The sequence below is a fragment of the Zonotrichia leucophrys genome, chromosome 3 (genome assembly GCF_028769735.1).
Source record: "Zonotrichia leucophrys gambelii isolate GWCS_2022_RI chromosome 3, RI_Zleu_2.0, whole genome shotgun sequence".
Lineage (NCBI taxonomy): Eukaryota > Metazoa > Chordata > Aves > Passeriformes > Passerellidae > Zonotrichia > Zonotrichia leucophrys.
In genome coordinates, this window is record NC_088172.1 from 91,309,218 (window position 1) to 91,333,912 (window position 24,695).

The window sequence follows — 24,695 nt, forward strand, 5'->3', positions numbered from 1 at the left end:
CTTAATCCCCAAATATCTTACTTGGGCAACAGTTGCTGTGTTGAATTGCTCATTGGGACCCATTTCTCTTGTGGAGGACTTCCCTGCTGCAGTTGAGGAGCAGGCTCCCAGAGATGTAAGGGTGGAACAGGACTTCATAAGAAATGCTCATTAGGTTTGTCTGATGGCCAAGTGTGACTCCTGTGATGGGAAATGCCTCTGTGCAGTGTGATGACCTGTTGCCACTCTATAACTAGGCTACTTCCATCACAAATTGCTCCACAGCTGCTTAAGGATCACCATGGCTGGATGGTGTTTTAGAGCTGGCAAATCTGTTTGAAGGAGACTTTGTTGTGCCTTAAGAATTCAAGATTCTATTTAGATCTTTTACTCAGCTGTCCTGCAATTCTAATTAATCTTTCCTACCCCTTCCAGAAGTGGTCAGTGTAGAAGAGTTCATAAAGTACCATCTACCCTTCATGTCACAGAAACTTGAGATGCAGAAAAGGGTTCTTATCTGGAAGCTGTAGCTATAACAATGGACCTTTGTTTTCTTGGCCCTTGTAAGAACTTTCTTACTTCTTGCTATAAGCCACCACACAGTAGTGCAGGGGATTAGGTCATTTCCTTCCCTTCTCCTCTTCCTGCAGATTATTTGATTAGCATTTCTATTGTACACTCTAAATAGCATGTTCTTGGCTTCAGGCTGGTCCCCCCCTCTATAATCTCTTTAAAACACTGTAGTGTGAATTTTTATTAGCAGCATGACATGGGAACTCCTTGCACAGAGATTACATGTGACGTAACACAGTAAAAGATTAATGAGGCTGGTAAGTCAGTAATCTTCCCTTCTTTCTTCTTCCCTCATGCACCTGAGATTAGGATTCTGGGAACCCCCTAACAGTGCTGATGCCTTAGAATACATGAAATATTTTTCTTATTTGGATATCATTAGCTTTGATCAGAGTTCAGCCCCTGACTTCATGGGAAACTGAGTTCAGGTTGTGTATAGTGTATGTTCAACATTCAGCTGAGTGCACAAATATACCTCCCCTGTGGGATCATTACATGTCCTAGTCTTCCACCAGCTGTTTTGCTCCCTTTTCTCAGTGTTTCCTTTCCTTCAGTCTGCTTTAATATAGCCTATGTGCACTCTTATGCCGTGTGGGGTTTTTAGTCCACTCCTTGCCTGTTTCATTGAATAAAATGATCAAAAGGTTGTTTAGAATGTCAGTCTTGAAAGGCAGTAATATACTGATAAGGTTACCTCCATCATGAAGAGTTTGCCATTCAGGTTTCTTGCCTGTCTGGACACTAGAGGCCATGGTGTTGCCCATTGCCCCTGTGTGTAAGGCTGTTAAGCTCTTTTTAGCTGGAGCAGCTAGAAATGCATTTTCCTCTTCAGAGCTCATGGTGAATGTCATGTGAAATCACGTAATTGTATCAAACTGTACAGCATCTGTTTGTGAGTCAGATAGAAGAACATGACGATAGAGCTCTTTATTTCTTTCAACTTCAAAGAAAGAACCTCCCCTGCAGTTCAGCATCACTTCATAAAATTAGCAGTGATATCTTGGGCTACAGATTGCATTGTTTTAGTCTGGCATGGTATCTGTACTCCAGGAGAAATCAGCTAGTTCGCCCACCGACTGCATGCTGGAGGCATTTCATTCCAGTCCTCAAGGCATGGTGTAGTTCTTGTGATTCTGTGAAAATCATTAAAGCCTCCTTACCATAAAAGTGAGGGGCAGTGCTGACACAAGAACAGCTGAGTAGAGCATGGCTGTGAGTAAACACAGGCAGGGAGACAAAGTGGTTCAAACTCTGTTGGGTGAGATACAGGGGCAGCCACATAGAAGTGTGCCTAGGGACAAAATAAACCCTCAAAAAACCTGGATTAAGATGGGGCATGACTAGCTATAAAAAGGACATTGTGTGGTGTTGCTTGATTGCTCCAAGAGGGTCACTGATATGAAGGCAAGTAAGGATTGTTTTCTGCAGGAGGCTGGTTGGGGTGGTAGAAAGCAAATCCACCTGCAGCTGCTTCTTAGGTGGCTGCAGCATAAAGTAATCTACAAGCTTATTAACCTGAATGCTGAACAGCTCTGCATCTGAAAAATAAACAATGTCTGGGAATAAAGGAGTTCTAGAAGCAAATTAGTCTACAAGTTCTGCTTTTCAGGGTGTTCTGAAATGATACAACTCCAGTTTCACAACTTGTGTGAGAAAAGTAATGCAGCTTAGAAGTGGTCATAGAAATGTAACTAATCACTGTGGTTAAATACCTGAATACAGAGCACCTTTTGTACTCTTGGTGCCATATCTCTGTGTTAAGTGATACTAATGCAGTCCTGATGTGCTTTTCTTTTTTTTTTTTTTTCCCTTTTAAAACAAAATCACAAAAGCAACCCTTAGCCCTGATTAAAACAGCATTCAAGCTGCCAACTTTGTATAGGCTGGGACAAAAAAGTAAATACTTGAAAGTGATGGGGGAGGTGGGGTGGTGTGACTCCTCCACCCCAGTAAAAATTGCTATTTTAATGATCTACATGTTACCAGTGAAAAAGCTGGGATTGTATGCCAGTGGCATGAGGCTGTTGGTTTTTAGCAGGAAAGAGGAGTCCCTTAGAACCTAAATATCAAGATCAGGCTTGATGAGTCTCTGGTGTTTCTGTTGAGACGGATGCAGAAGGTCCCCATCCCTTCATTTGCATTGGTATAATGGGATTACAGAATAAACACACAAACAGATCAGCAAAATTACTTGGGTTGAAATAGTTGGAGATTTGTGTGTGGTTTTGGTTTTTCCCTTAGCCCCTTGCCAGTTTAGTACTCTGATAGCTGTGATAATGACCATAGCATTTCAGAGCACTGTTCAGTCCTGTGGTTTTTTTGTCAGCCAGAAGGGTGGAAATGAGGGAACACCTGTACATCAGTGTTTCTCCAGGCACTTTCCAGTGTTCAGCAGCTGTGGCTCAAGCACTTCTGTGGAGTGGTACAAGTTGGTATCTTTGTACTTAATAATCTATGGTATGAGGGAAAAAAGTATCTTTGAGCCTATGTATAGTTTTATTATCCAGAATAATCTATGACAAGGTATTCTACAGCTCAATTTTTGGGTAGGTGACAAGATCCTGTAACAGGACAGCTGTATTGTATTACTTAGGGGAAAGTTTGCTGTGGAGTACAGATTGAGAAGAGAGAAAACACAGATGCATTCACCTTGTTCTCAGCTGTAAAGCTGACTTCTGTGGAGCTGCATCTTACGTTGTGTTATGGCATTATGAACAGAAAAGCTGTTTTGACAGTTCTTAGGTTTGAGTGTTACCCAGTGGCTATACTGTAAGGTGAACTGGGGAACAGTTCTGCTTAAAAAATAACAGAGCAGATAAACCAACTTTGAAACATTGACAGATCAGTCCATAAAATTGTGTTTAAAAGATTGAGGTCACAAGCCAAGGAGGGAGGAGCAGCAAAAGTCACACATAGAACATGGAGATGTGAAATGTCAGGCTCTATCTACATTGCTTGAGCCAGGGTAACCATTCCACCCCTTCTTCACCCACTACAGCTGTGATATAAAACTTCATGTAAAGGTTAAGCTGCTGTGTCATATCGTGATTGCAGCAGCCTCACAGCATTTGCATGATCAATTCCACGAGGTAACTTGGAAGCTGTGGTAACTTGATCACCACTTTATGGCTCAGACATTTAAATTATCCCACCCACTGGCTTGATGCAGTGATTTTGGTGTTGGTGGAATGAGAAATGAGCTCATAACCTGGTCTGGCACATGCAGATTTGCCTTTTTAAATGTGCATCCTACAGGATTGAGCTGTTTTAGAATCATTGGCTGTGACAGTCCAGTGCACACAGGTAGCATCTGCAGATGTGTCATGTGTCCAGTCCTACAGTATTAGTGAAAACAGAGGTAGCAATGCCTGAACAGTTTCTGCTGGTACAATTCTCAGTGTATTAAGAAATTACTCTTTGTGTGGGAGGCGAGGAAAGCTAGCTGGGCTAATAAATTATGGTTAAAAAAAAAAAAAGAAAAGGTATAGCATGCATGGGTACAGTTATGTAAGAGAAGGAAATAAATCAGTGTTTCTCTGAGAACCTCATCCGCAGAGCTGCCAGGCAATTGGGCTGCAGTATTGTTCTCAGCACACCCTCTGCTTCCTCTTTTCCTTTTTGGGGCCAGGGATGGATGAATTGGTGGAGCAGGAGCAGGATGCTGGTTCTGCCTGCAGCCAATGCTGTGTGGTGCCGTGCTGTTTACCCAGCTTACGCAAGGCAGAGCCGGCCCCTCTTGAGGCAGGAGGTGCTTCCCACGGCTGAAGTAAAAGCACACAGAGCAGTCACTCAGTCTGGCAGTTGCTGGGGCTTTAAAGGAGTTGGTGGATTTCAGCTGATTTTAAACAAGATCGGAGAGTTGGGTTTTTCCTTCTCCACTGTGTAGGAATACTGCAAGGACACAAATATCCTGGTAAGTGCTCCGCATGCTGTCGCTTTTCCCTTCTAATGTGGTATTGTTTCAGTCTCTCTTCTAAAAGTCTCCTCAGTTGCAGTGGTTTTCAGTGATGCAGTGGAAAGGAAATCTGAGAGCAGGCAGTGTCTCTGCAGGCTCCCCTTCCACCTCAAAGAGGCAGAGACGTTCAAAGTGCACAGCATAGTAAGTGTTGTTTGATCATAAGAAATGTCACTTCTCATTTTTAGGGTGTAGAGCAAGGTGCCTTAAAACTGCCATTACCTAACAAAATTGTACCGAGGGCAATTTCTCATGGAGCTCTTGAATATTTCTGTTGTCTAAACCAAGAAAAAGGCTTTAAATGTAACTGTAGCTCCTATTTTTGTAAGATGATATAGATGCTATGTGAAAAGGCTTTAGTGTAATACAAACAGCTATTTAGCAGATAGTTTGGTACCTGAGCTGCCTTATCAAGAAGTCAGAGGCTCATAAAAAGCAAAACACTAATATTTGGGCATGTAGAACAAGAAGTCGTGGTTTTTTGCAAGCCCAGGCTCCTTAGCCATATTTTCCTGTACAGGTGCATCAGACAGTAGATTTTCCTGAACTTGAAAGGCTCTATTGCTTTGTGTAAGAATAAGATGCCTCTGCTTCGGTCTAAACTTTTAGGAAGTTTTACTCTTGTGGCTGACTCTAAGTGAAAGTTGGGACTGCCTTTTTTTTTCTTAAGGTAATATTGTGAAATTAGTCTGAAGCAGTGGAGATGGATAACATTAAAGGCTTCCAACTGTAGAGTTCTCTGCAGCAGAACTATGCTTCTGTACTAGTATTGTGTGAAGTTTTTTTCTTTTCTGTTTGTATTTTTGCAAGGCACTCTCTGGAGATACAAATAGGTATGCTGTGGCTAATGAGCACCTGATAATCTGAATGAAATTAAAATGAAATCAAAACTATTTTTTTTCAGTGTAGTTTGTACTGACAGGCATGTGCAAGTGGAGCCAGAACTTGAGGGAGAAAGCTGCAAATGACTCTTGTGAAGCAGCTTGTGTGAGCAAGGTGGTCCTGGCAGGTGGTTCAGTGATGGAGCTGGGACGAGTCCTGTGCGAGGCTCCGCGCGTTGTCACCCGAAAGGGGCAAGGGGGGTCAGGCTGCGTGTAGATGGAGCAGCTTAGCTGGTGGAGAACTTTCTCAGCTAATTAAGGATACAGATAATGTTGCAGTGACAGCTTTAAAATAGACACCTTGTGCTAAAAGACAAATGTTTTTGGCTTCCCACACGCAGTCTGAATTACATCATTTATAACCCGTAGGAGGTTATCGTGGTTTCCTCAGGGGAGGATCAGCTGTTACTTTTCATAACTGCAAAAAAATTCGGGACTATTTCTTTTTCCAAGGGAATATTTTCAGAATTGATTTTTGTCATTCTGTTGGAGTGGATCATTATTGATTACATAAAGCTTCCAGTTTTAATAGACCCAGCTACATTGTCATGTCATCAACAGTAGTTCAGAATAAGGGAACTGAGGTTAGCAGAGGTCTGACTGAAATCAGAACCCTGTGCTTAGATGGGTTTTTTCAGTCTTCTGAAGAAGAATGCTGGTTTTGAGTACTATCATAAAGTACAGATTTTCATATAGGTGCCTGTAATAGAAGTCCTATTCTAAAACACTTCCCTTGTTTATTGAGCAAGGTTGCTTGTCCTCAAGGCACTGTTCCTGTCTTTCCTGAAATTGCTGAGAGCTTGTCAGACCTGCTTCTGTGGCTGGAACAGAACTTGAAGCAGAATGCTAGACACCAATTCAACCAGAACTGCTGTTTCTTAGACTGGACAAAATTAGCTGTGGCCTTAGAGCAAAACAGTAGATTTTCTCTTGTCTATCAAGTTAATGCCCCTTTCAGAGTGTCCGCAGACAATGGGTTTTTGTGTGTGTAGATGCTCTGACTCACATGACTTTTTTCCAGGCTGACCAGCCCGCTAATGGCAGGTGTCCATGGTAAAAAGATGCTTTCTTTCTGTTTGTGACAACAAAAAACTCCTCTTTTGAGATTTTACAGATGTTCTCAATACACAGTAGTAGATAGCTGTTGTATTGGTTTGTGCTTGATGTCCTGTGCAGGATCAGCTGCTTGCTCATTTCAGAACTTGGCCTCGTTGTCTTGTTTTTGATATCTTGTTTTTGTCTTGCTTTCATATCATAAGACACTTGTGTGTCTATAGTGGATGACTAAGCTTATTCTGAGTTACAAAAGAAAAGGTGTACAGTATAGACTAAGGAAATAATAAGCCATACTGAAGCAAAAGGCTGGACTGATACTCCATGCTCCCAAAGGCTTATTCTTGGGGATTTTGATGCTGAAAAACTCCCTTTTCTAGAAATAAGAAAATTAAATTTCCTTCCTAAAAAAGGTAGTGTGTGGCTATTGATCTCAAGTGATAGGCATTTAAATTGCACTAACAGATGCATCACTATAACTTTGCTGTGCATCTGTAGTGAAGGATGCAAGCTGTACACAGAATGTGGCTAATCTCAAAAGTGGAGTCTAAAACCTAATGATGGTAAAATTGCAGGTGTGTGTGGGAAGGAAACGTGAGCTTGTTTTTAATTGAAAACTGGGAGAAGTGTTAAAACTGGGAGATAAACACATGTTCTCTTTACCCAATGATCGCTTCAGTAAAAACTATTTTAATACAAGCTTGCAAAACTATTTATAGGAAAAACAGTTAAAGGAGAGTAACTTTCCAGTGGTGAACATTTCTTCACCCATCACGTAGAAGAAAGTGATTTCTCAACCTTTGTCTCAGCTTTCAGAAACAGTGATGCAAGGACCCGATTCCTTGTTGCTTGTGCCAGTGCAGATCAGTAACATTATTGATATTGTTTGTGAAACCTGGCACCCTGGGCTTGGTGGGAACACATACTCAAACAAGCAGTCGGTCTGCTGGGAGTTACTGTGGGGTTTTGGGTTTGGGTGGGTTTTTTGGGTTTTGGTACTTTTTTTGTTGGTGGTGCTTTTGCTTGTTTCTTTCTTTTTTTTCTTTTTCTCCTTCTCTCTGATTACCTATTGCCTCCTCCTTCCATGCTTGCAGATACCTTCATCTTGAGAGACGAGTATTCTGTACAGCTTGTTTGTGTCTCTCAGTGACTTTACTTTAGTATTCTGGTTGTTTAAGTCTGGAAATCAAGGTTTTTTCCTTTGAAGTGGTGAGATGTAACCATAGAAGAGAATATGCAGTGCTGAAATACTGTACGTGTATTGAGAGGATTTTGGGTTCTGATCTTGCAGTCACAGGAGACTTGCCTAGTGGAAACTGGAGTGATAAAGAGCTTAAATGTGTAAGTGAGTATTGGCAAACTTAGGTCCTACTTGTGTATTCTCAGGTATTGTCACACTATTCAATGTGAATTGTTTGTTTGCAGTAGGGGGTTTTAAATCCAAATAAAGCTGTAGACACTAACATGTAAACCTTGAGGGATAAGGACAAAATCTTGTTTCATTGGTAATGGAGTTACTTATAATTTATGTCTAGCTGGTCAAAAGTGCACTTCAAGTGCATATTCCAGTTGCTTGATAGAATTGTGTGGACTTCTTAAAATTAATTGTATTCCTGGAATAATTTGGGTTGGAAGGTTATCTGGTTCAGTCCCTGGACTCAAAATGGGACTGGACTGCCTTTGATCAGGCTGTTCAGAGCCACATGCAGCTGATCTCCACGGATGGAGATTGCACAGGCTTTGTGGACTGAGGGTTTCTCCTTTCCATATTAGCTAATCAGGATTTTCTGTTGTAGCTTGTTTGTAGCCTCTTGTTTTGCCACTGCATACCTGTCAAGAGGACTAGATTCCATTTTGTCCCCATTCCTTCTGCTTTAGCACAGAATTGCTCAGGGAAGAGCTGTATGTGAGAATTGTAAGGGTAGTCAGTGCAGAACTGCAAATAGTAAAACAAAATAAAAACATCAATAGATAAAATGTCTTGTGCTTTATTTCTAAAAGAAAAAAAACTCCAAGCCTTAAAATATATAGACATAGACTATAAATATAAAATTATAAAAAGGGAGGGGGAAGTTCCCATTTTTTGCATCTGAATCAGCATATTTTTATTTTAATCTATTCATTGACAGAGGACTTCTTTCTATACTGTGTAAGTGGTTTTCTATGCAGTATTTTAGAAAAGGGCCAGTCTGGCACTAGCTGCAGTTGCTAGCAGCCTATAATGCTGGCTCTGTGTTTAGAAAATGACGGTAATTTATTACAAAGAGACTTTTATTCCTGTATTTTTAGCTTTCAGCCGAGTGTTTAATGAATCTCTGCCTGGGCTCATTGAATTTATGTTCTCCCCTCCCCCGCCCCATTTTAACCATTGAGATGCTGCAATTCCAGAAGCTGTACTTGGTCTACAAAGTAGCAAACTGAATTCACAAGGTGCTGTGCCTTACTGCCAACAAAATCTGAAGACTTGCTGAAGCAAGTAAAGGCTGGTTGTGAGTGAGTCTCATGACCAGGAAAGGCAGCTGAATGGCTGCAAATGACTGGTTAAGCTAGAGCTGATAGCTCAAAACCAACCAAAATTCATCTGTCTCTGTCCCCCATGGAAAATGATGTGCTCAAGGAAAGGGAACTCTTAACCTCACCTACTCTGAAGTGTTGTCTGGGAGGGGACAGCCTGGGTGCAGGGACCTGTGTTTGCATCAGACAGGAGAGGATATGATGGCTTTTCCTTCTACTGGAATGGAGTCAGAAATCTGTGGCTTGCTTTCTCAGCTGTAGCAGTCTTTGCCTTCTGTGGCTTTAGTGAGTACTAGAGAGCAGGAAGGCTTGTCAGGAACCAGACTTACATTACTCAAACAAATTTTAAATGCTTTTCTCAGTTCAGTTGTTGTCACCTTCTAGTCCTTCAAAACAGTTGTGTGTGATAGTATTGAGCATTGAACTTTCTGTTGCTCCCAGAGGAACCAGTGTTGAGAATAAAAATATTACCTGTGCATGAATTCTTCCTGTTCCAGTTTCCTATTTTTGACACTGAAGAATTTTGCCTGGTACCCATTGTGGTTTGGGGCTAACTGCACACAGTTGTGCTTGCCTTTAGCCATGTACGTTGCTTTGCTCTCAGTCTTTTCAAATCCATGGTGCAGGACTATGCAAAGATAAGCATTTTCAGGCTTTGGTCTCTTCTCTTTAGCAGAAGCAGAGATCTTGACACAAAATGTTTGCTGCTGCCAGTTCTATGATTTTTGGAAGAACATTGGGTGAGATGGAATCTTGTAATTGACATCTTATTCCTTTTCACTGTTGAATGTTCTTGGATGAGTTTAGAAGAGTCTGTTGTTCAGAGCTTTCTCCAATGAAGCCTGTTCCCCTGATGTCTGGAAATGCTGCAACAAGAAGCAGCAAAAATGTAATTTGTGTGTATTTTGCTCAAACAGTTGGTTCCTTAGCTATATACTGGCCCTTCAGAGCCAATTTGTCTTTTCAATTAGCCTTTCCTAACTTTTTGAAGAAAAGTAGTACTCTAGAAATAAAAACTGGTTAGGTTACACTACAAGAGAAGACCCATTATATATTTTGGTTGATCCTTTTCTTCTACTCAACAGTTCTCCTTCAAGTAAGTTCTTCACTCAGCTTTAAATGATTTATAAGCCTGCAGTATTTCAGGAGTGGAGCTGTTATCCCATGGCAGATTAGACTCATCTCCAGTGGGACAGCCCTTGAGTTTTATTCACAGATGTGAAATTTCCCTTGGACTGATCTTCAGGACCTCACTGGAAAGATATAATTGGTCTTTGTTATTTCTGGGGACAGAAATATTTTCCCTTGGGTGCAGTGCACCAGGCCAATCACACTGGATGAGAAGTAGTGTGTATGTTGGACTGATTATTTTTTTAGGAATACTGAATCTTGTATGTACTTGAGTTGAAGTAATCTGGGGGTGTAGTAGTTGTGAAATTTTTGTGAAGTTCATAAAGGTTCTGAGATGTATTTGAAAAAAATGAAGTTCAAACATTTCAGCCAGACTTTTGAAAGGGGATGAGCAGGCTGTGTTATTAATGATGGCTCTAGATTTCTAACACTCAAACCTTCCTTAAGTTTAGTAAGAAGTGGATTTCCATCACATGCAAAGTAAACTTGAATGGATTTCTTTAAATGTAAAGCAAAAGAAAATGTTTTAAGGAGGAACTGAACAATAGATGTGGGACATCTTTCCTTGTACTGAGAATTTCTGTATAACTCCTTGTATTGAAGTCTGTCCCTGGGAACTGCTGACCCCTTTTATTGTTTCTGCACAGTTCTCTGGTCACTTGTACAGGTAACACATTAGAGTCTCCTTTAACTGTTCACATGTTATTTTCCTGAGGCTTTGAATCTTACTCAGACATGTATTTTTTTTTTTAGTTTTCCATTAAAATTGTTCCTTTGGATGAACAGAAAAAGAGGAGAAGCTGTACCAAACCTGTTCTTATACTAATGGCTAAAGTTATTTTAAATGTTTGCCTTCCCACTTTCTCTAAGTGAAAGAATTAGCTCTTTAACACTGTAATGTGGGATAATGCTATTTAAATCTTTGGTTATTGTGGCATGATGTTTCTTAGTTCTATGCTGGTTCCTTACAGGCACTGCTGTAGTTTCATGGCAGTATTTCTTGGGAGCTTTTGAATGTGAAGGCAGAGGACAACTGTTGGCCAAGATGAAATTAGTTGCATGTGAAGGAGACTGAATTGCAGGGGGGAGGCTGTTCAGGAGATCAATATTCAAGTAGTAAATAGGTAATCATGTGGGGAGGAGATGAGAAGATGAGATCTCTCAGAAGACACCTGTACAAGCAAGTATATTGCAAGAAGATCTTAAAACAAGAAATGCTGAAGTTGATTGTAAAAATACTTCATAGAAAATACATTTTTATATACAGATAAATCATGAAGAAAGTAGAAATGCTTCAGAAGGGAAATGTGTCTAAGGAACTGAGCACTGTTAAGCACTAGGATCTGTGTGGTTCAATATCAATGTCAGAAAAGCAGCCCTGAGGTGTGTTCACAGGCACATAGCTTGAGTGTGGTGCTTTGCTCCAAAGTGGGGTGTGATGCCAGGAGGTAAGGAGGGCCCTGGAAGACGTGAAAATTGTGAACACAGTTCATGTTGTGGGGCTCTCTTTATCAAATGGGGCAATCTCCACTTCAGTGTGTTGTGACTACTGACATCATTTCAGGTCACATTTTCATGGGATAAGTTTGCTTTAATGTCTTCATTTTAGAATTCTGAAGGCCAAACCTACAACAGTGAGTAACCTCACAATCCCAGGGGAGTTACTGCTGCACTTGGGTCAGCAATCCAGAAGGGCTTTGAGCAAACTCTATTCCTTGACTGTCTCAGTCAGCAGTGAGCCGTGCCAGTGCCACTGTTCCTGTGGGACAGAGGGAGACTGCTGGAGCAGCAAAATGCACTTTCAGCACCAGCTGAGTGATGGGTACCCTGAGGCATGAGCAGGACAGCTGCTGAGTGAAAGTGCTCGCTGCTTCCCAGGCAGCAGGGAGAGCTTGGTGTCACTGTTCTGGAGATGGGACACAGACACTTCACAGCAGTGCTGAGCAAATCAGGTTTGTGCAATGCACTCATCTCCCGGTGGGTCAGGGTGCTGGTGTGGTTACATTGTGTGTGCTAGCCACAAAGACAGGCTGCAGTTAACTTGTTTCAAGCACTATGAAATCTCCAACGCTGTGAGCTGATTGCAGATGGCAATCAACCTATGCATGCTGAATAGGAACTTGTAGATTTGAGAAAACATGTTGAAAGCCAAGCTTCTCTGTGAAAGAGCAAAGACTGGGAGAGATAAGGTCAGTAAAGGGATCTTTGCATCAGCTCCTGAGCAAATGTGAACAGGCTGTCAAGCACTGCCACATCTTTGTCTCTGTTCTTGCGACATAACATGGGGATAGATAATATCTGCATGATGACATCTTTTCTGCTAATAACCATGGTCTAGTCAAGGTAGAAGAAAGTGGAGAGACAGCACTGTAGTTGTGATCAAAGTTGATGACAGGATTCAAAAAGTGCTGTGTGGGTCAAAAAGTGCATTTGCACAGAAGGCAGAATGTTACCATCAGTGCTAAAAAAGATTAGCAGCTCTTTGAGTTGGTATGAAAACTCACCTGGAAGGACCAAGGCAATGTTCCTATTTCTGTTAAAGAAAGCCTCAAACGGTCTCTCATCAGCTTTATTCTTTATCAAGCAAGTGCTCCGCTGGGTAGGATTTCTCTGGAGGAAGGTCAGAGATGAGCTGCATAGGTCAAAAGTGTCTGGAAATGCTACTAATGAGCAGCTGTAAAAATACAATATGAACTCTTCCTCAAAGCAGAAGTCTGAGTAAAAAATGCACTTCAGGACTGTTTTCATTAGGAGTTACATGGAATTCCCTCAGGAAACCTCCTTCAAACAGATGTTTATATCACTTCTGGCTCTGGCTAAACATGAGCAATCACAATGCATACCCTAAACTTTTATGGCAGGCTTTTTATCAAACTGTCATGCAACTTCCTTCCATCCGCCAATGCAGAAACTTCTTAGAAAGCTCTGACACTTCACATGAAAACTTTTGCTAATGGGTTGGTCTTGCTTTGTGGGTTTGTATTTTTTTTCTTTAAACTTAATGCTTATCTGGCTCTATTTCTCAACAGCTGAATGAAATATAATAAATGAAGCTATGTATCATATATTCTAAAAACTAACATGGAGGAAAACAAGTGTGGATGTTTTAAGGCCATAGTGGAATTTTCTAAATGCATTTCTTTGGTGATCTCGCAATACTTTTAGGCAATTCAACCTTAATTCATGTGGTTTTATATATGTGTTTTTAAAAATTATTTCAGGCAAAATCAAAACCTGGAAAACACAAAATATCGTACCTACAGTATCATATTGGTGTGCAAGTGTGTGTTATTGAAGTAGAGTATTTTCTCTTACACTTAATTTTGTTTTTATTTTAACAGGAAATAATGAAAAAGGTGTGCCACAACTCTTGATCAGCGACCTGAAGTTTGAGAAGTCATTAGCTAAGCTCATGTTTTCTCCTGATCAAGAAAATCATCCATCCAAAGCACCAGTCAAATATGGTGAATTGATCGTACTGGGGTAAGTGTGTGTGTGTAAGAGTCTGAGGGTTTTCTATGCTGTAATCCTGTGGACATGTTTCAGTACTGTGTTAATCAATTCTTGGATTTAAATGCGATTAATTGAAAATCTGTAATTAGTAGCACTATACTAATTGAGAATACTTGGTGCTTAGAATGAATGTTCTTGTGGGTTCGTATCTCATGAGAAACTAAGTAATACAGGAATGATGGACTTTGTTCTTTTTCTGTGCTTTTTGGCAGGTACAATGGGTCTCTCCCAAATGGAGATAGAGGGAGAAGGAAAAGTAGGTTTGCTTTATTTAAAAGGCCCAAGGCAAATGGGGTGAAACCCAGCACTGTGCACATTGCCTGTACCCCTCAAGCTGCAAAGGTAACTCCATTTTTCTCCTCAAGTCTGTCTGATTTCTCCTTGTGCCATATAAAGAGCTGTTAGGAAATGGTTTAAACAGCATAAATATCTAGCTGTGAAAAGAATGGTTTGTGTTTATCCAAAGTTTTTTAGTACCTGTCAGCATTAGCAAGAAACAATTCAGCAAAGAAGATGCAGTATGTAGTCCTTGCTATAGCCGGGGAAAAAAAATTAGTTTTGAAACATGAATGTTCTGGGCACCGGCTAGTCAGCTGTTCTGCACTTTGTGGTTTTCTACTCACTCTGCTTTAGGACTAACTTTGCTTCACATGAAGCTGACTTTTAAATGATCCTTGCCAAAGCTCCACATGCACTTGGTGCTCCATCCAGTGGGTAGGAGTTCCCCAGGGATCAGACCAGGTGGGTTTTGCAGGGTATGTTTCATAGGGCTTGTAATCAGAGTTCCCACTAAGAAGCAGAAAAGGAAGGGCTTAGGCCCTGAAGTTGAACTGTATTTCAACAGTGTATGCCAAAACTAATACATCATAGCTAAGGTATTACCATGAAATGTTGTGGCTGTTCAAGTGTGTGTGTTCAATAACTAATGGAGCATTTCTGCTAAACAATGGAATTTGAGGATGCTTAGTGGTTGTTTAGAAACTGCCAGTGACAAGATCAGGCCTTTAAACAAACGCAGTAGTGTTAAAGTGCTTAACTCTCAGAATACCTTGACACTTAAGGATCTTGACCTTAAATTCAGGGAATGGTATAAAGTATTCTGAATTCAGAAGCATTTTTTCTACCAAAATTCTTGTAGTAGAGCTACATTCATAGTAGATCTATGAAAAGAACATTTATTTTTGCAAATTCTTTATGTTCCAGTAAGTGCTGTTTAGCAGCATTTTTAGAAGGGTTGGTTAGTTCCCTAGTAGGTAATTGCAGAATGAACATCCAGACTAAACAAGTGAAACCTTTGCTACAACTTCTGCAACCTATGTTGAGTTTCTCCCTAATTACCACCACATTTTTATCTATGTATCTTAAGTTGGTCATTACTGATTTTAGTATTCACTCAAATCCTGGTTTTAGAATGAGGTCCCTGAGTTTTTGTCCTTGCTTTGCTGTTGGCCAAGTTCACTCTGAGATGGCCATGAAGGTGTTACATTAAGTTTTAGCCTTTGCATTTGGTTGGTTTGTCCTTTTGTGTTCAGGCCAGTGTTGCTTTAACACAAAACATGACTAATAATATGCCCTGGTTATGTTTATTTAGTTGCAGCATGTGGTGAAGAGACCAGTTTGGTCTGTTGCTGAATCAATCCTGCAGCTTTTTTTCAATGGCCAGGACTGGGTTTTGTGAAGTTTAACTTTAAGTGTGTCATTAACAACAGTCTGCCCTAATGCCTTAATTAGCAGAAGAGGCTGATGTTATATATATGTGTGTGTGTGTGTATTGTCTGCTTTGCTGCTCTGTTCTGTAGAATTACTGTGCACTGATCAGTAACATTTGGCATTTTTCCACAGGCAATAAGTAATAAGGACCAACACAGCATATCTTACACTTTGTCTCGGGCCCAGACTGTAGTAGTTGAATATACTCATGACAGCAACACAGATATGTTCCAGGTACGTGCAGTAAATGTGTAAATGTGTTCTCATTTTTGGTAGCTCCAAACAAGGCATCCTCTCAGCAGGATTTTTCTGTCAGACCCAAAAGTTTGTGTGTCAGTTTCTGCACTCACCATTCAGAGCAATTTAATTCAGTTCATTCCCAAGGCCATCCTGTGAACAAGGCTGTGTGTCTGTACATCTCTTTTAAAAGACTTGGGCAAAGGTGAAAGTTGGGGGATTTTGTGACTAATGCACAAGATTAGGTTTTTGCCTTTGCTGGCCTGCAAGTCACATAATCTGTTTCCTAGCCCCTCCTTGCAAAACGAAGAATAAAGGGCACCTTTCTCTTCAAGAACTTAGAACTTTGCTTCTGGCATTTACAAAGGGATTTGGGATCAGCCAGTTGGAGACAGGGTAGAAGAAATACAGTGTGGAAACACAGGAAAGCTTTTGGCACAACTAATATGAAAAATACTCTGAAGTTTTTTAAGCAAACCCAGAAATGTCTTAAAGTACTGGGAGATGTGAAGAGAGGAGCCTTCAGTGCTGATGCTGGCAGTTCAAAACAACTTTGCTGCAGTTCCTGTGTGTATGAGAAGGGGCCACAAACACATCTGCAGCTGTGGTGTGCCCTCATATCTTTTAATTGTTTCCTGTTTTTCTCAAACGGAAGGGGTTTGTTTTGGGGTTCTTTTTAATGTGGGCTTTGTTCTCTCTGATTCCCAGACTGTGATCTTGTGTAGTTTTTTTTTCCCCCTCGTTGTTGCCACTAGTTTATAGCAAGGAGTTTTGCTGTCACAGCATTTAGCTGTGACGCCACTGCAGGATCTAAGGAGGTGGGAGGTGTTGGGAAGTGGTGGAGGAAGCTGCTTTGCAACTGCAAATACAACAGAGCAAAAGGACTGTAATGAAATCACTGCAGCATAAGCTATTGTTTGTGTGAGTGTTCTCTCTTCAGGCATGCTCTGGCATGTGTGCTGCTCTGAAATTGCCCCTGGCAGTCCCTGTGTACTCATGGGTTATCCTGCCTAGGAAGCAGTAGAAAAATAGATTCTGACAAAGCAGTTTTAGTCTCATGAAAGCACTCCAGCCCTCAACAAAAAGCACCTCAAGCTTTTGGGTCTCTTGCTCAGCAGTTAATCAGTCTTAATATAATCACCTATTTTCAAAGAGCCTGAGAGCTCTGGAAATGAGTGAGTAGTAGTGTGTAAGAGGGCTTTAAACCCAGCTATATGGATGTTTGGGAAAGGGTTATTACTTTTCCTCTTTGTGACGAAAGATGAGTTGACTGGAAAAGCAGGGATACCTATGCAGTTTCACCAAGCTCAGTGCAGTTGTGTGGGACTGCAAGACTCTCAGTTCCCTGCAGCCAGAAAAGGAGATGCAGCTACCAGCAAAACCTGATTGTAGTCAGATGTTCCATTCTTGTGTTCTGAGTGTGTAAATGTAGCCCCTCTCTGCCACAACCACCTGGTGCCTGCTCTTTGACAAAAGGTTTGCTCCTTCTCGGTGCCCACCAGAGCTGAGGAGACAGCTCACATAATCTGATTTTCATACATCTATACCTTGTCTTAGTCTGGCACTGTTCAGGGTGTTCTGGGCATGCAAAGTGACTGCATGTCACTGTTCTTCCCTCTAACTGCTGTTCCCTGGCTCTTTTGGTGCTCCTGCAGCTGGTCTGCCTGACCTGAGTGTAACCTCTGTGATGAAAAGGCCTTCAATGGGAAATAATCTCAGCACTGACTTAATTGCATCATTTTATTTCTCCTTCCTTCATTTGGCTGTACCCAACTTTCAGAATAACTTTGATCATTTGGAGGCAGAAAAATTCATCAATTCAGATGAGGCTTTAGAAACCTAAATTGGTAGACTGGTGGACAGGAATGCTTTAAACTGTAATGTAATGATTTTTGTATCATTGCTTTTACTTTCTTTGAATTTGAATAGTCCTAGACCCAAAGACAAACTTCTGACCATTTTTTTTTTTTCAATGCTTTTCCAGATTGGTCGGTCAACAGAGAGCCCTATAGACTTTGTAGTAACAGATACAGTTCCTGGGAGTCAGAGTAATTCAGATACACAGTCTGTGCAGAGCACAATATCAAGGTTTGCCTGCAGAATCATATGTGAACGTAACCCTCCATTTACAGCAAGAATATATGCTGCAGGATTTGACTCCTCAAAAAACATTTTTCTTGGGGTAAGGAATTCTTTCTTTTTTCCACTAAAAGTTCATTGCACGCTTATTTTTAAAAAATAATTCATAACTCCAGCCAAATCAAAGGTGCTCATTGATGTGATTTCTTTTAGGAGAAAGCTGCAAAGTGGAAGACATCAGATGGGCAAATGGATGGACTAACAACAAATGGAGTTCTTGTTATGCATCCTCGTAATGGATTCACAGAAGACTCCAAGCCTGGGGTGTGGAGAGAGATTTCTGTGTGTGGGAATGTCTTCAGCCTCCGTGAAACCAGATCAGCTCAACAGAGGGGGAAAATGGTGAGAGGAGTGACCAGTGTTTTATGCAACCTGTTTAAAATGGTGCAGCCATTAGGAGTATAGTTTGGGCATAGAGCTGGAATCTGCTGGAATTCCACGTAGCTGTCACCCCTGCAATTAGTTACACTGCCTCTTATTTGTTTGTCTGGGTGCACAAAGGTGTCTTGATCAACATGAATAACTGACTGAGTTTATCTGCAAACTAGTACTTAATTGCACATCTAGGCTGCTCTCCTAAACTGAGTTTCCAGTCTACTCTGTATTTCTGCAAGCTCTCCTGCACATTCTACAAGTATTTTCCCAATTCTCCCTTGTTAGTTAGTGGCTTTTGCCACTTTTCCTTTTTAAAAGAATGATGAAAAATAGATATAATTTTAGTGGATATTCATTTCCATGTTGGCATTCAGAGTTTTCCCTCTTCTTTTGTTTGCAAAGCATCGGTGATATTTCCAGGAGATATTTGGGTTCAGTATGGCTTGGGATGTTTCAGCAAAAAGAAATGCTACATTGAACATTTTAAACAGCATATTTAGCTAGGAGTGCTGATGGGAGGAGAGGAAAGCCATGTGTAAAGGGGTGTTTTGAGAGAAGTCTAAAATATGATGGAGGACTAAAACAGTCTTGTGGTACTCCTTGAGGCATTTCAAGTAACATAGTTGAGAGTGCTATAGGGATGGAATACAGAGTTGTTAAGATGGGAGAGGAGCTTTTCTTGACTCAGTGTGGTCTCTTTTAATGCACACTTTAATCTCTTAAGATGTTGGGGTGGGGTTTTTCCAAAAAAAGGAGGGCAGAGAGAAGCTGATAGTGGGCTCTCTATGGGTGTCTTGTGGACACAGTCAGAACCTGCTTGGAACTTTGATGGGTCTTCCAGGCAGACGAGTGTTGTGGAAGTGCACTTTGTTAGTGACGGCTGTCCGTGTCTGTGTCCCTGTCCAGGTTGAGAACGAGACGAACCAGCTGCAGGACGGCTCCCTGATCGACCTGTGTGGGGCGACGCTGCTGTGGCGCACGGCCGAGGGGCTGGCGCGCACGCCCACCGTCAAGCACCTGGAGGCTCTGAGGCAGGAGATCAACGCAGCCAGGCCCCAGTGCCCCGTGGGCTTCAACACGCTGGCCTTCCCCAGCATGAAGAGAAAAGATGTTGTAGACGAGAAGCAGCCGTGGGTGTACCTGAACTGCGGCCACGTGCACGGCTACCACAACTGGGGGAACAAAGAGGAGAGGGACGGCAAGGACCGCGAGTGCCCCATGTGCCGCTCCGTCGGCCCCTACGTGCCGCTGTGGCTCGGCTGCGAGGCGGGATTTTACGTGGATGCCGGACCTCCCACTCATGCATTCAGCCCCTGTGGACACGTGTGCTCAGAAAAGACAACTGCATATTGGTCCCAAATTCCTCTTCCTCACGGTACTCACACTTTTCACGCAGCCTGTCCCTTCTGTGCGCATCAGCTGGCTGGTGAGCAGGGTTACATCAGGCTCATTTTCCAAGGGCCTCTCGACTAACACAGGTGTTCCCAAGGACTGCAGTAAACTGATAAGCTAAGCGATTCTCATTTTTAAACCAACTGTTTTTCGTATTCTCTGGGCTTTGCTGGTTTGCATTAAGATGAAGAATTTTTTGGTTTTTTTGTTACAACAGCTAAATCCCTCTTTATTGTGAAAAGTCTGGAAATAGAAGAAATGGGGGGAGAAGGGGGAGACCTGCTTTTTTTGGTTAATAACTACTTTTGAAGAGGTGAAGGAAGTGTTGTAGAGTGAACTTCAATGCCTTCAGTTTAATGGTTTTTGAATCACATGCCCACAGTGTTTGAAAGGTGTTTCATTCTTTTTGTATATGGAGGGTAAATAGTTCAAAGAACATTAGTTTACAGCTTGGATGCAAACATTGTAAAATATAACATGTATATTAACTCTTTTCTATTTATCTTTATTATTGAAAATATTTAGAATGTTTAGAGAGTAGCATGGTTATAGTGTGTTACATCCAGCAATTGGATGTGTAGAGTAGTTCTGGATGGAGAAGAACGTGGGATGAAAATGGTAGAAAAATCTTTTAATCTAAAATACTGAGTTCTTAGAATAGTTAAATGCTTTTTAAACGAAGCTAATGCAAATTATGATGGCATAAAGTTGTGCTTTAACCGTGTTGAAAGGTAGCTAAGAAGGACTCCTTAAACTGTCTTTTTGGTAGGACTGTGCTTAAGATCTGGTTATGAGGAGAATATTTACCAGACTCTTCGAATATGCAACTTAGTCTAGATTAAGGATTTTTTTCTCCCTTCACGCTAACACTTCTCTTTATTTAGCATTAGTGACATTTGTGAGGGTTTTTCCAATGTTAAACATGAACAGATGAGAAAGATGAGGCTTGTTCTGTTCCTTGCTGTGTGGGGGTGGGGACAGGGCAGAGGTGGATGCACCTGGGCATGTGTGTGGGGAGCAGTTTGTGACTTGGCCACAGTCCCAGCCTGAGAGGGGTTTGTCAGCTGGATGCTCAGCAGCCTTCCACCTGCTGGCTGCTGGGGGGCCTCAGGCCTGGCCTCTCCCCTCTGCCAGGTGCAGGTGCTCATCTGGGCCACAGGTGGGACCCAGGTGGAGCCTGGTAGCCAGGGCAGGTGTCCCTGCATCCTCGGGCAGTCTGTTGGGAGAGCTGGGGCTGGGCTGGGCTCAGACCCTCACTGGGAGATGCTGCTGTGGGCTCTGCTTTCTCTGGTCTCTGCTCTCCTCTTCCTCCCCCTCCTTCCCCTCTGGATCCACCAGAAAAGACCACATGCAGCTCTGCTGCCTGCCCACTGTGCTTCATGGCAACCTGACCTTTTTAGCATTGATTTGAGCTTTTTTGGCCAGCTTCGTTCATTTTTTTCAAATATGTACTGTATAATTGGCAGTAAGAAAATTTCTGTACTTTATAGCAAAGCTTTTGCTTTTGTTTTTCTTTGAAGCTCTTCTAAAATTTTCTTTGTTTAAAGAGACCTGTGTTGCTTAGATGTCATGAATTACTTACTTTGACTGTCAATTATTTCTCCATTTTTAAAAAGAAATGATATATATTGTTTGGTTCACTCAGGAAATGCATGTGTCAGGAAACCTGTACTATAAGTTCAGTTAGCTGTCATGTACAAGTAACTGCTGTTACTCCCTTTCCATAGAAATATAACTGATTTTGACATTTTCCAGATTATATGCATTAAGTCATGAAACTTATGCAGCAAGAAATCCCTGTATTGTAGTTGTTCTAATCATCTTATTCAAACTATAGTATACTGTAGTTTTAATTTTTATTTGCAAATTAATTTATTTAAACTACGTGAGTAAACACTTTTCAAAAACAGAAATTCTGGGATTGTGGCTTTGTTTTCAAGAGATGGAAAAGGGCTGGAGATGGCTCTTCTCTTGTCACCTCAGGTGTCCCTCTGTTCTGCACATATGGATTAAGAGCACAGAGAAGCAGCAGCTGTAAAGACTCTGGATGTTTTCCCTGGTAATGGCTTTCAATGGCTCCTTTTAGATGTGTCCTCTCCATGTGTTTTATATTTAACTCTGTGTTAAAGGTGAGATTGCTGTTTAAATGACACACTTAAATTAATAAGTTACAAATACTGAAATGTAAGCAAAAACTGAACTAAATTTTAAAATGACAAAGAGCTCTTGATTCTGTCTTCCACAAAATCTAATTGACATTTCTCTGGTTCTGATCTTGTTGACTACTGGAACATGAAAAACCAGAAAAGAACATGATGAAAGCTACAAAGCAGTATGAGTAACACAGAGCTGAACTGTGAGCACAGATGGAGCACGGGATGGTAGGAGGAATATGGGAAGTGCTCTTGGAGGCCCAGCTGGAGGCAGAGCCAGGGGTGCACTTGGGTACAGGCACAGCTAACTGCAGAGGGGAGGAAGAGAGGGTCATGCCCAACGTGCAGCCCTTGTTAATTTAAGATTGTACATTATGCTTACACTGTATTTCTCTACCCCACTCCTCACCCCCTGCAAAAAAAAAAACATCCCAGACAAAGATATCTGAGCAGAACTGGCTGTGTCTCTGGGAAGTGTTGGGCTAAGGTCACTCTTCAGTCTGCCCCACATTCTGCCTGGTTTGTACTGTTCTTCACCCAAGTTGGGCTTGTTTAATCCCATTTTTAGGAGGGTGGAACATGGGCATTCAAACACTTGAGACAGGGAAATCACACTGTCAAAGGCACAATAGCAATGGTTGAGTAGTTTGAAGAGCAAGTTCCATCACCAACAACAGCATCCCTAACTCTGGTACCCTGTTTGAGTACCCCCAGGCTTCTGTTCTTTGATAAATGATTGCAATGGTCCTCTGTAAATGGTAAAGTGAATTTCAGATTAAAAGTACTCAAACAGATGACTGAAGCACTCTGAACTTTAAGGCCAATCCTTTTGAACAAATTTTGTGCTGCAAGAGGTGGTACCTTGCTGGTTTTAGACAATCTCAGCTCCACTTGTGACAGCCTAAAGCAGCCCCTTGCAGCTGCAAAGACCAGCCCCAGGTGAGATCTGTGGCCTTCCCCTGCTTTTAAAGGTTTGCTGGACTGGCAAGAAGCAATGGTGATGCAAGCAGCAGATGGGACAGGACTGTTCCCTGGGATACCACTGCAGGTATAAGGGAATCAATGGGAAAATGAAATTAGGTGTGGGTACTTTTCTAGCCCTAAAGTTCAGAGAAGCTCTGCAGAAGTGCCTTTGGATATGAGCAGCCAGTTTTCTGGTTTGTGTGTGGCTGCCCTGATCTGGGCAGTGCAAGCAGGTGATTTAATGAACTGATTTGCCTTTCAGCTGTAGGAGATTGCATGGATTTAACACTGCCAGAAAGCAGCAGCTGGCTAATAAAGCCCTTTTGTTTTGTTTTTTTTGTTTTTTCCCCAAAGCAGAAGTGGGGCAGCACAGGGTGCTGGCAGAAAGGCAGGAGCACAGACAGGGAGGTTGCTGTGGCTTTCCTGGGGAGAATGGAGTGCTCTGGTTGCTTTGCTGACTTGGCCACCGGGTTGGAGCAGTCCCAGGAGTGCCTGGAGTGGCCCTGAGCAGCGTGGTGCAGGCTGGGGATGAGGCCTTCCCATCCCAGCTGTGCTGGCCTTGTTACACCTGCAGCAATGAGCCTGGTCTTCTGGAAAGTTTAACATGAAGTCACCTCAGGAGACTCCTGTGTTGGAAGGTGCTCTGCAAATCCCATAATGATCCTGCCATGACATGCTTGATCTCCTCCTGAAGTGACACTTTCCAGGCTCAATTCTAAAAATACATTTCCAATTTTGCAATATAAATCTACCCTGGTGCCTACAGCTACTTGCATGCTGTCTTTCAGCCTGGATTAGGCCTGGTTGCTGTTGAATTAGACCAGATTTTGTGGTCCTTGTCTTGGCTCATCCCTTTCTGTAAAAACACTGGTAGAGCTTGTCTATTTTTAATTGTAGCACTTGGCTTTAACATAAGGGCTGTGATCATCCTAGAAATGCAGTTTCTAAGGCTCTTTTGTGACTGTGGCAGATCACTTTTACCCGCAGTGTTGTGCATACTGTAAAGAAGACCTGGGAAAGCATCTCTGCAGGAGCTGTGATGGTTCCTGTGACTTGGACCAGGGACTCCTTGGCAAGTGTGGCCTCTGCAGGGGCAGCAGCAGTCCTGCTCCTGCCCAGGTGCTGCTTTCAGGGCAGCAGCAGGAGCTCAGGCTCCTGTTTCCTCCTGGAGAACAGCTCTACATCACTGTGCTGTATTCCAGTGGGGAAACACCAATGGGTGCTACTGCAGCAAGATCAGCCAGCACCTTCAGCTCTCCTGGTTCTTGGTCTGGTTCCATATCTGAAAGCAAAAGGGGGCAGATTTAAAGAGCAGAAAAAATGGGCTTTTATTCCCTGAAGGCTCAGGTGCCTCTGTGAGAGCAGCCATGCCAAACCCAGCCTCTGGGAACTGCAGCAGGACCTGTGGCCTCGCACACATGAGGCTGGGATCAGTGCAGCCTTAGGGAATGGCATTAGCTGTAAAGCCCAGTGCCTGAATCTTTATGTGCCTGCCTTGGGCCCCCTGAGCTGCTGCTGCCCATGCTCCCTGCCCTGGCAATACAGCCATTCCTCAGTCTCAGTGAGCAGGTGCCTGCAGAAGCAGGTCCTGCTTGCCTGGCCCAGCACGAGCCCTTGTGGGATCAGGAATGCATTGCCTGGGGCTGCATTCCTCGAGGCTGAGCTCCAGGGAAGATGAATAACCAGAGGCACAGTGCCAGCTCTGGCAGGCAGGAGCTCCCTGCCCACTCGCTGCCACTCTTGGGTTTGTTGCTGTTGTGCCCAGCTCCCAGCCCTTGTCCCGCTGTCCCTCTTGCAGGGCTGGCAGGAGGGATGGGTACCAGCACCAGCATCACTGTTGGCTGGCTGTGGTGTGTGCCTGGCTCTGCTGGTGAGGATATGTTTGTGGCAGCAGTGAAGCACCAGCAAATCCTGGGTTCTGCCAGCCCTGCAGAGAGCCCATTGCTCCAGTGCAGGGGGCTGAGATATTTCATGGGAGTACAAATGACCTCAAGATCAACTCAAAGAAGGACTTTGCTGGTGCAAAGACAACTTCTCTGCAATTTGGCAATACCTGCAATATTGTAATGGTTTTATTTTGATTTAGGACCACTAAACACATCTGAGGCAGGAGTAAATTATTAATTT

The 24,695-nt window shown here is 42.5% G+C and overlaps 1 protein-coding gene across 3 annotated transcripts in view; it reads left to right on the plus strand.

Annotated features, from left to right (window-relative positions):
- The window catches only part of PELI1 (pellino E3 ubiquitin protein ligase 1), a 44,402-nt gene extending 20,869 nt beyond the window's left edge, over positions 1–23,533 (plus strand). For 2 of the 3 annotated variants that reach the window (XM_064709244.1, XM_064709243.1), the window contains 6 exons: positions 13,428–13,569; positions 13,812–13,941; positions 15,442–15,543; positions 17,531–17,728; positions 17,839–18,027; positions 18,967–23,533. In XM_064709244.1, coding sequence (XP_064565314.1) covers positions 13,499–13,569; positions 13,812–13,941; positions 15,442–15,543; positions 17,531–17,728; positions 17,839–18,027; positions 18,967–19,533 — 1,257 coding nt within the window. In that variant the 5' untranslated portion in view covers positions 13,428–13,498 and the 3' untranslated portion in view covers positions 19,534–23,533. Of the gene's footprint in view, positions 1–4,233; positions 4,466–13,427; positions 13,570–13,811; positions 13,942–15,441; positions 15,544–17,530; positions 17,729–17,838; positions 18,028–18,966 lie in introns of those variants that run through there. The other variant, XM_064709245.1, reaches the window with a different exon arrangement.
- The last annotated feature ends 1,162 nt before the right edge of the window (positions 23,534–24,695 follow it).